We start from the raw sequence: 14089 nt of genomic DNA on the forward strand, positions 1-14089 counted from the left end.
TTCAGCTGCTGGAGGCTCTGTTCTCTCTCCTCTCCTTCTCTTTTTTTAATTCCATGTTTATTTAAAGCTAGATTTTAAAATATTGTCTTCAGCCCTGAAATCCGACGTTTTCTTGCTGCAGATCCTGAACCCTGACTTGGGACCTCGTACCCCCAAAGCGGGGACGGCGAGGGCAGCTCGGGCTGTGTCTGTGGCCCGCCTTGCCTGTGGGACGAGGAGAAGTGGTGTGGGGGCCTCGGGTACCCCATGGTGCCCAGCGTCTGGGGCCGCCCGCCCTGTTGCGGGCCAGTCTCGGGCGGGTCCCAAAGCAGCGAGTGCCCTCCTGGCCCGGGCGTGTCCCCTGGAGGCGGGACAGGGCCCAGACCGCAGTTCCCACCCGGGGAGGCGGCACCAGGTGGCCCGCAGTGTGCTGGCTTCTCCCCATCTCTGCTCAGCCCAGGACTCGGGTGTCCCCACTCCCAGTGCGTTTGGGAACCGAGGACGCATCCTGCTGTGCTGGCACCGGACCGAGTAGGTGGTGGGCGCTCAAGGAAGGCAAGGTCCTGTCGCCTTTGAGTAGCACGGAGCTGCCCTCCTCCGCTCTGCAGCTCGCCCCAGAATGTGCTGGGAGGACTGTGGTGAAACCGGGCAGGGGGAAGGGGAAAGCAGACAAGGGGCCGGGCGGGGAGGGCAGCTGTGGGATGGAGGGCATCTGACCGTGAGCTCCTGGGGCACATGGCTGGGACCCAGGGAAGCAGAGGGGCTGTGGAGAGCCATGGGCCCTGGACCCACCCGACGGTGAGGTGGGGGCAGGGCAAGGCCCCAGGAGGCGGCGAGTGGCCCAGGGAGAGGCTGGGCCTGCCGGGTGGGGACCTGCGGGCCCAGCGGGCGGGGCTCCGTTTCTGGTGAGAGCCGGCAACTGCGCGAACGTCTGGCTCCGGCTCTGGCGACGCGCGGCCTGTCCCCCCCGCAGGCCTGGTCAGAGAGCAGCGTGATTCGAGAAAAATGACTTCAGTGTCAAGCTTGAAAATACCATTTGCCCCATCGGGCCCTTTTTCTTCTCAAACTTGGAAGAAACGGCCATCTTTGTAGAGAGTCATGGAAAACTTTAGCTGTTCCCTGGCTATCCAAATGAAGATTCCATCCACAGGGACAGACGAGTCCTCTGAGCAGATCCGGGCGACGTCCCACGCGGCCTCGCAGAGTGTGTCCTGCCGCGGCAGAAGCGCGGCCCCTGCCGTCCGCGGCTAGTCCTCCCCGGGTCTGGAGACTTTCTCCGTGGCCCTCCGGGAAGCGGCAGGCCTGGCCGCAGAGCCCCGGGCTGGCGCCCGCTGTGATCCTCCTGCATTCTTTGGCTCACAGAGTCCCCCCTGGGAAAACTCCGGTGGCTCCCTGCTGGACGCCTCGAGCTGGCGATTTGCAGGTGCCAGGGTGAGCCCGGGCAGGGAGTGGGCACACCGCAGGGGCAGAGCCCCACCCTCGTCTTCCTGGGGGGCTGGAGCCGACCTCGTGAGTGAGGTAGAGAGGGCGGTGGATGCAGACGCATCGGGTTTGTGACAGGCTTCGTCCTGTGGGGGAAGGGTCGGCGTCTCAGCCCCTGGTCTGCAGAGCGGGGTGGGGCTGGCTGGGTGGGCGAGCTGGGGCTGCGAGCGGGAGCCATCACTGCCACCTGGTGGACAGCCCAGGGAGGCGAGGCGGACGCGTGGGAGGCACGGAGGGGCTGTGTGCGGGACAGAGTTCCACCAGCGTGGACGGACTGCAGGAGTGGCGGATGGTGACAGGGATGGGGCAGCCGCAGGCAGCGCTGGGGGTCCGGTGCTTCATCGCGAGTGGGCAGTTGGGGGGGTTGCGAGGGGGGATGGGGCTGTGGGGCCAGAACTCTCCTGGGACAAGGAGACCCAGGGAAGGCCACAGACCCTGTGCGCCTGTCCCTTGTACCAGGCCCAACGACGGGGAAGAGGTGACACCTGTGACAGAGGCCTGCCCTCGGCACTGTGCAGACGCCGCCGGGCCTGCAGAGGGAGCGTGAGCAGGGACATGCCATCTCCCCTGGCAACTCGGGCTCTGCCAGGCTCTGCTGTTGCTGTGATGTGTGCTTTCAAAGGGCCCTAAGACATCTTTTCAAAAATCGAGATAAAATTCACATAACATGAAATTAACCTTTTTAAAGTGTACAACTCAGCCCACTTTAGCGGCATTCAGTGCGTTCAAATGCTGTGCGAGCACCGCGCCTTCCAGTCCCACACGTTTCCGGAACCCGTCGCCATCGCCAGCCCCCCGTCTGCCTCCCGCCTCTTCGGGGGTGCGCGTCCTGGCCCTCCGCAGAAGCGCGGTCACGCGGCGGACGTGTGGCCTCTCGTGCCTGCCTTCACTCGGCGTCACACCGGGGTTCGTCCACGCTCCCTTTGCGGCCGGGTGCTGCTCCGTTTGTCCACTCGGCGATGGACACGGGGTCGCTCCCCCCCTTCGGTGGCCGTGAACACAGCCGTGAATGTTCGCGCCCCGGCTCTGTCCCAGCACCCACTTTCGGTTCCCGTGGGCCCTGCCTGGGAGTGAACTGCCGGGTCCCGTGGCAGTTTTGCGGTTAGCTTTCCGAGGCCCCTCCACGGCGGTTCACGCCCCCGGCAGCGCACGTGGACGTCTGCACACCCCACCCACGGTTATTTTCTGTATTTTACTTTTCTTTACTGGAGGCTTCTTAGTGGTGTGAAGTGGCATATTGAGGTTTCATCAATTTTTCAGTTGCGGTTGACACAGTATCGCATTCGTTTCCGGTGTGCAACGCAGTGGTCCGACGTGTGCATCCCTCGCGAGGTGGCCCCCGGTGAGTCCGGCACCCACTTGGCGCCCTAGGTAATTACAGTTGCCGACTGCGTTTCCCATGGGGCACTTTACATCCCCGTGGCGGTTTTCGGGTTTTCGTAACTGGCGATTTGCACGTCTTCATCGCTTCCCTTCTTCACCCCCCTCCTGACCCCGCTCCCACCCGGTGACCATCAGTTTGTCCTCTGTACCTACGAGTTAAGTGCAGCGTTATTCACAACACAACCTAAGTTCCCATCGGTAGATGGCTGGATGAGGAAGAGACAGTACGTATACACGACGGACTGTTACTCGGCCATGAAGAATGCAATCTCGCCCTTCTCGACGACACGGACGGACCCGGAGAGTGTGTGCTGAGTAGAGTCAGAGAAAGACCAGTGCCGTGTGGCCTCACTTGCATGTGGGGTCATCACCGTGGTTTTGGCTTGCCTTTCCCCGGTCCCCCATGACGGAGCATCTTTCCACGCACGCGATGGCATCGCTCTGGAACCCAGCACCTTCCCCTCAGGGCTCTGTCAGGGAAGTGAACTTGGGAGATGCACTTGGCCGCCTCGTGGCGCAGGCTTTGGACCAAAGCCCGGCCCCCCAGCTGGACGGGGTTCCCTGGACCCAGTTGGGCTGCTTCTCTAGCCCAGACAGTTCCAGAAGCGGCAGCAAGGGCCACGCTACATCCCTGCGTGCCCCCAGCACGAAGCTCTGTGGCCCGGAGGTGGGGCGCGTGTGAGCTGTCTGGGAGAAGGCCCTGCGGCCCGCCTCGCCTGGCGCTCTCGCTGAAGAGGGCAGGTGCTCCTGGACATGCGGCAGGGGCAGGGCCCTGACCTGCTGCCTGCAGACGCTGTGGGTGGCAGTCCAGACTGTCTGCAGCCCTGGCAGGAAGACCGTAAGCCAGGTGGTGGCCGGCAGCCAGGGAGCTGGGCACGGCACCCTGCCCGCGGTGTCTGACCACCAGCCCACAGCACAGCTTCCCCAAGGCCACCAGGCTTGGTGGGGGGGCAGGGCCCTGCTGGGTCCGGACCTCTCCCCAACAGTGGGGGACCAGACAGCTGCACTTGCCAGCAGGCTGTGCCCCCCCAACTGGGCTGCTGCTGGGATCACGGCCCTGAGACTGGGCTGCTGCTGTCACTGCCGCCTCTGCCTATGGCCCAAGCCCAGTGAAGAACCCCTGGCCCGAGGGCTGCTCATAGTGAAGGGCCTAAGGAGCGAACTCATTTCTCGAGAAAAGCTGTTTTCTAGTCTCTGGCTTCCGATTAGAAATCTGCCGTCACTCAAATCGCTCCCCTGTACGGAGCGTTTCATTTCCGTCTGGCTGCTTTCACGACTTTTTGCTTTGCCTTTGATTCTTAGCAGCTTAATTATGATGTGTCTAGGCACGATTTTCTTTGCCTTCATCCTGTTTGGGGAGCTTGAGCTTCTTGAATCGTAAATCGGTGTCTTTCACCAACTCTGGGACATTCCGGCCATCATTTCTTCAAGTGTTCTTTGCTGCTCTAATCTCCTCTCCTGGGATGCTGGTAACGCGGTGTCAGGCGTTCGGATATCGTCCCACAGGTCCCTGAGGCTCTGTTCCCTGACAGCTCGCTATCTCTCTGTCCCCGGTTGGATGACGTCTGCCTCGTTGAGCTCACTGGCTCTTCCCGTCGTTTCCCGTCGAGGCTGCCGCGTCCGTTTTTAGTTTCTAGTGTTACACTCTTCAGCGTAATAAAATGTCCACTTTGCTCTTTAATAGTTTCTGCTCCGCAGCTGAGAAGGCCCGTCCTTCCGTCGTTTCGGGCGTGTTTTTACCTGTGCGACGCAGTTTCGAATGCCTGCACGTTTTTGTCTCGTAATCCCACCACCGGCTCACCCTGGAATTGGCGTCTGGTGCTTAGCTTTTCCCTGGATAAAATGGTCACATTTCACGGTTCTTCGTACGCCGAGGAATTTGGGGTTGCAAATCCAACATTTTGGCCGTTAGCTGTGTAGACTCTGGGTCGGCACGACCCGCTGGAGAGCGCTGTTTTCTGTCTCGGCGGCCCACCGCCCGGTCAGTTCAGACCTCGCAGGCTGCTCGCCTGCGGTGGCTACGGCTCCCGTCACGGGGTCCCTGATGTTCGGGGTCCCAAGCCTTTTGTGCTGCTGCGGGTCCATCCTGCGCACGTGTCACTTGGAGGTGAGTCCAGCCCTGAGCTGCTCATTCAGAGCACAGGTCCCTTCGTCCATTTTCTCCTCGCGGGGACCCTGCGCCCCTGGAGTTCCGCAGTCTGAGCTCTCTGCTGCCCTGGCCGGTCACCCAGGCCCCTGGGCCTGGCGGTGAGGGGAAGGGCAAACGGCACGGGGACTCCTGCCCCATGTAGGCCTCAGAGGGTGTGAGTGGCCCTGAACGGCCCCGCGGCCGCCCGCTCCGCCCGCTTCGCAGAGCCGGGATGGGGGACGTTGCACACGCCCGAGTTCAGCATGTGGCCCCCTCCCTCCCGCCAGCCCCGGGGCTGCGACAGACAAGCGGTGCCCACCGTGCCACGTGGGCCCCTGGCGGCCCTTCTGAGGGTGGGCAGGGCCCTCCTCGGCCGCAGCCCTTGGAATAAGGAAGCGGCGCGTCCCCCTGTGCAGACGCCGTGGCCTCACGGCTTCGTTGACTCTCCAGCTAAACTCAGGCTGGATGCTGACTGGGAACTGGTCAGACTCAGGGATGGGTGTTTATGTTATTTATGAAAAGACGTTTCCTAGGAAACCAGTAGAGTTAGCAAGAGCACAGGGTATGACGGTATGGCGACAGCACCGCACTTGGGGGCACGGTGTCTGTAAATGTGGCTCTTAACCCTTCGTGGGGACCGACACACAAGACCCATGGCACCTCCACCGGCAGGCCGGACACCGTGGCCGACGCGCGGGTCTCGCCCACCCCGCCACCCCGTCCCTGGTGCTCCCTGGTTCCCTAAGCAGCAGAGTCTGGACATGATTCCAACCTGAGTGGCTGATTCAGGGACAGCGTTGCAAAAATGCTCATGAGGGGCCCGCCGCACCCAGTTTGGAGGACGTTCTAGCGAGTCTGCGGTCGCCCGAGGGTTGGGCAGCCGCTGCCCACAGCTCGCCCGCAGAGTCTGCGGGCAAAGTCCCCACACCTTTTTAAATACGTTGCCGCCAGACAAGGTTCTCTCTGAACCCACGTTCCGGTCCTGGGACTTCACGCACGCTGCAGCACGTCATCGCAGCAGCTTTGCCTGAGGCTGGGCCGTCATCCCCACTGCGGCTCCGTGGCGTGCGCACTCTGCGGCCTGCTCTCTCCTCTGCATCGGGTCACGAGAGCGGCCTCCCGCCGCCGAGCCACTTGGGAACGATTAGTCACCTGGCAGCGAATCCACCCGCACTCGTGCCATCGCCAAGCTCACGTTTCACGACCGAGCCCACCAGAATGCCACGGAGACGCGCAGGTGCAGCCCGAGGGCGGGAGGCCGGGCGTCAGGTGGCCCATCAACCGGCCTGCTCGGCCCAAAAGATAGGCGAGGAGACGGGGCGGGGCGCGGGGCTGGGGACGGAGGGAAAGGGTGGGGTTCTGCATGACACGCTCCGCACGGACTTCGTTCTTCCCGTTTGTAGTAGTTTCGGGGGGAGGGGAGTGGACTAGGACACCCAAAGCAAAGGTGTCCACTGCTATTCACACGGTACTGGAGGTTCTGGCCGGGACAACAGGGAAGGCGTCATCCAGGTTGGACAGGAAGGAGTGTTATCTGCACTCGTGCATCACACGGGGCTGCGAACAGAGAACCCTCAGGATTCCCCTAAAAACCAGAACTGACGCAAGCTCGTCGCGGCTGCAGGATACGGGCTCCATGGGCAGAAATCAACTGTATTTCCACACACGTGCGATGAGTAACCAGAAGTTGAAACTGAGAAAAAAATCCACTCACAATAGCATCAAAAAGAATAAAACTTTTAAAGAAAACCTGGCAATAAATCTTCATGACCCTGGATTAGGTGATGGTCCCTTAGATAAGACAGCAAGAGCACAGGCCACGAAAGAAAAAACAAACTGGACTTCTTCAAAATCAAACACGCTGGTTCTTCGAAGGGCACGGCCACAGTGAAGGGCGCCCACAGAATGGGAGCACAGTTTTGCAAATCTTACACCTCATTAGAGTCTACTATCCAGAACATATAAGGAGCTCTTAAGACTCAGTCGCAAAATGACAGCTAACCCAATTTAAAAACAGGCAAAAGATTTAGAGACATTTCTCCAAAGACAGAAAAATGGCCGATAAGGACGTGAAAAGACGTTCAGAATGATCTTAGAAAAAGTTGACAGGTTTCCGAGGTCTGACTTGGACAGTGAGGGCGAGCTGACCCTCACCTCTGGGGTCGGTCCAGGAGATGAGGGCGCCCCAAGCACGGTCAGGAGGGAGCTGGCGCTGTGCAGGCTGCAGGTGGCTCCCAGAGCAGGTTGGTCTGTGCTCCCAGCGCCCAGCCTTGGGGTCAGAGCCTGGGAGCACAGGTGTGTGAGGACAGCCCGAGGGTCCGAGATCCAGGGACAGGGGGAAGGAGAGTCTGGAGCAGCTGTGGCCGTACCCTGCGCCTCCCCTGAAGCAGGCCCTCTGTCCCCTCCGTACCCTTCCCTGGTCTGGAATCCAGGCTGTAGAAAGTCAGGGTCACAGGGTGGGAGAGGCAGGGCTGGCTCCTCCTAGGTGAGAACTGCTCCTGGGCCACCCTGTGTCCTGGGCACGATGGCAGCAGCTACCAGAAACAAGCAGGAGAGGCCCAGCAGCCGGCCGAGCACTGGTGACACCGGACGCTGGTTCCCCCAAAACCCGAGGCCAGCAGCAGGGACCCCTCCTGGCAGAGGCGTGCAGTGCACTTGCCACAGGCCCCTCCACGCACAGCAAGGCCACCCTGAAACCCAGGCTTCAGCTCCCTTCCAAGAGCCCAGAAACGGCGCACGCACACGGAGGCCCCCAGGCGATGGCCCCTTTCTCTCCGCTGCCTGCTCACCCCCTGGGGCACCTGGCTTCCCACCTTGACATCAGGAGTCCACACCAGCCCCCAAGGAACCGAAGTGCCCCCCACCAGAGGGGTCTGAGGCCTGACCACCAGCCACGGGAGTCACACAGAACCTCGAGAATAAGGAGAGGCTATCGATGTCACTTCTGAGGGAGGTGGGGCCAGAGCACCGTGCTGTACCTTGCTGCAGACAGCCACCTAGAGGTGACCGCCAGAGCCCACTGGAGCCATGGCCTGCCTTCTGCCCATGGCTGGGCAGATCGAGAACCCCCACCTGTACCCGAGTCCCCAGCCGCCCCATGGCACTGCCCAGACAGGTGGCCTCACGTGCCCTATGAGGGTAAAGGGACGCTGGGGGCAGCCACATCTAACCTGCCCTGGTGCCCCCCACGGACCCCAGCCCACGAGGCAGCAGCGTGCGGGATCGACTTTAATGAGGGCCGACCTGTGCGGAGTGAAATCCCACGAGACTGATTCCAAAGCGAACCATGAGCCAGGGAAGCCACTTGTCCCGCAGCCTCCGCTCGGCTGCTGACAGCCGGGAGCGGGCGGGTGGGCAGTCCTGGCTTGCCGCAGGCCCCCGCGCCCCAGCCGCAGGCAGTCCCGAGGACAAGCAGGTCCCGGCAGCACCTCTGGGAGCCCGGCAGGACGCGCTGGCTGTCACTCGCATCCTCCTTAGCAGGGCCACGGCCACAGGGCAGCCAGAGCGCCCGGCGTCGTCAGTGTCCCTCCGGCCCGCTGCCCTGAGCCGAAAGCAGCGCAGGGAGGGGTCGGCCCCGAGTCCACGGCTGACTGGCTGTGCTGCGAGGCCGGGCGGAGGGGGGCTCTCAGCCGAAGCCCCGCCAACCACCGGAGCAGCGGGAGCGAGGGAAGGGTGGGCGCTGGGTCTACGCGCCTTCTCAGAGGAGTGGCCTGCGGGGCCAGGGCCAGGGAGTGAGACCAGCACCAGGCGCGTCGGCCCGGCCGTGGCCCGTGGGAGCCACAGCCTCAGAAGCTGCGTTTGGCCGGAGGATCAGAATGCCGCCATTTAATCCAGAAACGAGAGCAAGAGGCAGAGCTACGAAGGCTCCTCGGAGACGTCCCGATGGCGGGCCTTGCTCCCCGCTGCCCGGCCAGCACCAGCCCTGCCTTCGGGAACCGGGTCAAGGCGGCCTCACTGGCTCTGTGGGCCCCAGGCCGCGGGGAGTCCCGCCAGTCCCCCGGGACGAGGCCGAGTTAGGAGGCTGCCACCAGTTCCGCCTGCTTGGGCCTGGTCTGGACAAGATCTTTCACTGTGGAGGAAACAGAGATGTTTGCTGTGTAGAGAAGATGCCACAGGCAAAAACTTCCAGAGAACAAGAGATGGCAAGAGGCCAGGTCCCAGGACTTCGCACTCTGGGAAGAGCTTGCACAGCTCCTGGGGATGGTAAGTTACAAACAGAAGCCACCAGCAGAGCAGGCACAAGGTACAGGTGTTAGGAGCGGGCGGGGCCCACGGGTAGGACCAGCTCTCCCCATGGCTCGGACAGTGGGACGGGGGCTCCGAGGAGCAGTGCGGGAGCAGGAAGCCACGAGGAACTGTAACAGACGTGTCTGGGCCCGGTGGAGAATCTCCAAAGGCGCGTTAGGTGATGCTACGGGACGGTCACCCCAGGGCCAGGACGCTTAGGAAGACGCTGGTTCTGGGCTGGACCACAGAGGCCGTCCACCCAACGTGGCCTTTGCCCAACTCCTCAATTCAGGACACGCCTCTCCCAATGGGGTCCAGCTCCTCCAAGGTGACCCAAACCCTCAGACATCCGGCCCAAGCCCGGGTGACACCCTGTGCTCTGCCCGAGCCAGAGCCTAGCACCTCGCCCAGCGGGCTGGGGAGTGGGCGCTTTGAGTTGTGCGGGAAGTCACCGTTCACCGAAGGACGGAGCAAGGGTGTACCTGGTTTCCTGTCGGGCAGGGGCTCTGAAGGAACCTCTGGGAGCTCGATTTGTTCCTACGAGAACAGGGAAAAGGCCGTGAGACACAAGCCGCTAGGTCCACCTGTCCCCTCGGACAGGGGAGGGGCTGTTTACCTAGCTGCCCTCGGCTGACTTAGGACACACAGGATCCTCCCGCTCCAAAGCCCCACAGTGAATCCTGCTCAGCCCCTGGCATCACTGAGACCCGGGTCAGAGCCTGGGCCGGGCAGGGCCATGGGTGCCCAGGTCTGGCGTCTACGCAGGCCGGGGGCCACAGCGCTGACCCTGCTGTAATGTCCCAAGGCAGTGGCACATGGGTCAGCCTGGGGTGGGGCTGGCCGTCCCAGGGAGTGAGGCGCTGCCTCTTGGGCCTGGGCGAGGAGGTAAATCAGCAGACAGGCGCGCATGGGCCCCCTGGGTCGTGGGCAGCGGTGCTAAGATCCTGCCCTCCCGGCCAGCCTGTGGGGGTGGAGGGGACGGGATGGCATGCTGGGGCAGTGGTCCAGAGGTGAAGGCTCCCTCGTCAGGGGACAAGCACCGACCTTAGGGCCTGGACGTGACAGTCCAGCCTGTTAGAGGATTCTAGGGATGGTCCTACGACATAGGACTCTAGTGCGTAGGCCCAATGAATTTCAGAGAATGACCGGCCAGAACACGGAAAACAAAACCCGCCAAACCAAAAAACCACATTCCGGCCTGCGAGAGAGGAAGGGGCCAGTCTGTCCAGGCACACCTGGCTACCGGTCCCTCCAACAACCTGTGACAGTCTTGGGGGACGATCCTCGGCCATTCTTTCCGTGTCCCCTGCGGCCAGCCAGGGGACGGAGAGAACGTGCCTCGGTTTGCGCCGGGAATAACTGAGCAAAACCAGCCTGAGCGCTCAGGTGAGGCCCGACGCAGGTGCTCACCCGAGGCCAAGACCATCGAGGGCAGGACACTCGGACAGCCCCGTCACCTCCGTGCCCGGCCCGGCCCCGCGGGTCCTGATACCTGAGTGATCGCGTTCAGCTCCTCTAGGATGGCATCTTCGTCCTCCTGAGTGAAGCTTCCTGCCAACAGCTCATCTATTTGCTGCAAAACAACGAGCTGAGCTGAAGTGCGTGGCTAGGTGGGGACGGTGGGGACGGTGGGGACGGTGGGGACGGTGGACGAACTGAGCTGAAGTGCATGGCTGGGTGGGGGCGGTGGGGACGGTGGGGACGGTGGGGAGGGGAGGCAGCCCCTCGTGGAGGACAGAGACAGCCCTGGCTCGAGGTGGCCAGCGCATGGCATGGCAGGCATGACCCCCAGGGCAGCTGTCATCATTCGCTAGCGTGGCACATGCAGGCCCCAAAGACACGGCGACACCTACCCGCTGGTACTCCACAGCCTCCTGGGTCTCGTCCAGCACCCGCTCCACCTCCTCTATGGACATCACCTAAGAAGACCGGGAAGCGTCTGAGTCTTGTCGGTGGAGCGAGCACCAGAACCCCCAGCATTAAGGCCACCTGGGTTGTCAGGGCACGAGGCCTCGCCCCGTTCCTGTTTAAACAAAGCCAGGCCAGGCAGGACATGCGCCGTCTCTGGTCACTTCCGTTCTGGGGGCGGTGCCCATGGCACAGTAGTCTTTCCGGAAGCCTCAGCTACACTCGGCCCCCCGCTGGCCCTTCTCACCTGACCCCCTGGCACCCACACCAACCCCAGCAGTTCCAGGTAAAAATAAGTAAAAAGCATAAAAAGTTTTCGCTGGGCGGGTGAGTTGATTTCTTCTCAGTGGCAAGTTCAAAGCTGCACCTTCGCCTGACTGGCAGGCACACTGCCACACTCGCCACCCGGAAAAGCAGAAGCCGGGCGAGGGGCGGGGGCTGCGGCGCGGCCTCTCTGGGCCTGTCTCCTTTCACCAGCCACCTCCTCCGGGAAGCCCTCCGACGGAGCCCCACCCCTCCCCCGCCCTGGCTGGAGTCCCCCCCGGGCATGTGCCTGTCACCCCGTTCCCGGGTCCACATCCAAGCCTGTCCCGCTCCCCTGCTGCCCTCCCCTAGCAGTGGCTGCTTCCCCACCTCCCATCTGACACAAACACCTCTTGGCCGAGGGCAGGGGTGCAGGCGTGACCTTGGGGGCACTGTGTGGGGCAAGGCCTCCATGCGCCACTGGCCCCTCCCCTGGGCCCGGCCCCGGAGGACCCACCTGGTGCATCTTGTTCAAACACTCGTTTCCGAACCGCAGCCCTTCGATCACCTTCATTTCAATCTGGGTGAACTCGATGCTCTGGACCTGAGGACGGCCAGACGCGTGTGCTCAGGCCGCTGCCGCCGCATCCCCAGACCCGGCGGGGCCAGGATGACAACCCCACTGAGGACGTGCTCCCCTCGGGCAGACGGTCCTGTGCCCTCCTCCCCCATCTTGTCCTTTCCTGTTGCCATCGCCACTGGGGCCACGGCCGGACTGACGGGGCCGGGAGGGAACCGAAGGACGGCCGATCGCTCATTGGCGGCTGTGGTTAGCCAGGGGTGGGACACGCTGCTCGGGGCCTAACGCCAGGGACGCCCCAGGAGCCTCCTGCCGACACCCTTGGTCACTGGGGCAGATCCCGGCCTCCCTGTGCCATCTAGAAACGCCCCAGCCCCCCAACCACGGTCCTGCAAGAGCCGACCTGCCCCCAGCCCCTTAAGGCTGCCAGGTGCCTATCAGAGTCTCCACCTGCAGGCCTGACTCCCGCCCCAGCCCCTGGCTGAGCTCCAAAAAGGGAAGGGACGGGCCGGTCCCCAAGGGGTTCCCTGGCAGCGGCGGCCCGCCCAGCCCACCATCGCCTCCAGGCTGCTGATCTGGCTCTCCGTCCTGTCCAGGAGCTGCTCCCGGTACCGCTTCTTCTTGAGCAGCAGCTTGGCCCGTCTGCAGAGGGAACCGGACGGTGAGCAGTGACCGGCGACCCTGCGCCCCCGCTCCTGGGCCCGCACCAACGTGCTGGGCGCCCCCGGCCCGAAGCCGCCCTCGCGCCCCGCTGGCCCTGCACTCACTCCTTCCTGCCGTCCCGCAGGAGCTGCCGGGCGATCTCGCGCTCCCGCTCCAGCTGCTGCGTGACCCTCTTCTGGTACTGCTTCAGCTTGTCCCGCTGCTGCTTCAGTTGCTGCCAAGGGCAGGTCTCACGTTACTACCCAGCCGACGCTGCACGTGACCCTCGCAGGCTGCACGGGTCCCTGAAGGGACCTCACAGCCCGGGTGGCCCTAACCGCTGCTGCCGGAAGCGTACCCTCTAATAGAGCTGGCAGGGTCAGGTCTGCCTCCTAAGGGATGTGGGGCAGTGTCCAGACATTCCTGGCTTGTCACCACTGGCACCTAGTGGGTGGAGGCCAGGGATGCTGTTCAGCACCCTGCAGTGCACAGGGCAGCCCCAGCCAGCCAGCCCGTGTCCACAGTGCCCGCTCTCCAAGCCAGCACCACGTGGCACTGAACGCTGTCGCTGAGGAAGGGGGTGTTCTGGGGTCAGGTCAGGGCGCTCCCACCGCAGCCGCGGGGCTGTGGGCCTGCCCTCCGGCTTCGCTCCTCTGCGGGCTCCAGCCATTTTCTTACTGTGTCCAGCTTCCCTGCTCTTGTCACTCATCACTGCGCCTGAGAGGACAGCACTCAGGTGACGTGTTGGCGTGGCCGCACCGAGCGCCTCGGAACCCTGCGTACTACCCCAGGAGGAGCGCCCAGTCTTCCACACGCTTGAATCAACCCTTCCCTTTTTTAGGCCATTTATGTTTTTTTCCCAACGGCTGCACTTCAGGTGATGCTGCAAAGACCTGGGGTCCCCAACCCCCGGGCCGCGGACTGTTGCTGGGCCGTGGCCTGTCAGGAACCGGGCCGCCCAGCAGGAGGTGAGTGGCGGGCGAGCAGCGAAGCTTCCTCTGTGTCTGCAGCCGCCCCCCCAGCGCCGGCATCGCCGCCTCAGCTCCGCCTCAGACCGTCAGGCCTTAGGTTCTCAGAGGAGCACTGGTCCCTGGTGCCACAAAGGATGGGGACCGCTGGAGAAGAGCACCTGCGGGTGGCCAGCAGTTCTCCCCGCAGGATGGGGCCTTTAGGGTGGGAGACCCTGAGGTCTCCCACACTGAGTGAGGCAGGCAGGGGGTGCATGTCTTTAAGACTCAACATGGTGAAAAACCATCCACCAGTGTAGACGCCCTGAGCTGTCTGAAGGGTCCATCTCACAGCTTCCTCTACAGGGTCTCTTTAGCGTCTGCCCACATGGCCTGTGGTCAGGCTCAGTGACGGCGGCATGTCCTCTCCTTGCTACAATACAAGGCACCCACCACCGCAGCTCCACAGCCCAGAGACCCCCGGCCAGCCTATGTGTCCCGTTCTGGCTGCCTTTCCTCCCCAGGACGCTGGGCACACACCTGCGCCCCCAGCCCATTATCCATGCTGGC

At 63.1% G+C, this 14089-nt stretch overlaps 1 protein-coding gene across 2 annotated transcripts; it reads right to left on the bottom strand.

Annotated features, from left to right (window-relative positions):
* Positions 1-6696: 6696 nt before the first annotated feature.
* CHMP6 (charged multivesicular body protein 6) lies at positions 6697-12897 on the bottom strand. Of its 2 annotated transcripts, none has more exons than XM_025047136.1 (7): positions 12698-12897; positions 12485-12572; positions 11868-11954; positions 11053-11118; positions 10692-10772; positions 9652-9736; positions 6697-9041 (listed from the first exon to the last, which is right to left on the bottom strand). In XM_025047136.1, the coding sequence occupies exons 2-7, from the start codon at positions 12485-12487 to the stop codon at positions 8986-8988; spliced, it is 378 nt and encodes a 125-aa protein (XP_024902904.1). In that variant the 5' UTR covers positions 12488-12572; positions 12698-12897; the 3' UTR covers positions 6697-8985. The 2 variants fall into 2 exon arrangements, with proteins under 2 accessions (XP_024902904.1, XP_024902905.1); XM_025047137.1 differs by having other exon boundaries at positions 9682-9736; positions 12698-12890.
* Between the last annotated feature and the right edge of the window lie 1192 nt (positions 12898-14089).

Source organism: Pteropus alecto, unplaced genomic scaffold (genome assembly GCF_000325575.1).
Source record: "Pteropus alecto unplaced genomic scaffold, ASM32557v1 scaffold134, whole genome shotgun sequence".
In the NCBI taxonomy this organism is placed as follows: domain Eukaryota; kingdom Metazoa; phylum Chordata; class Mammalia; order Chiroptera; family Pteropodidae; genus Pteropus; species Pteropus alecto.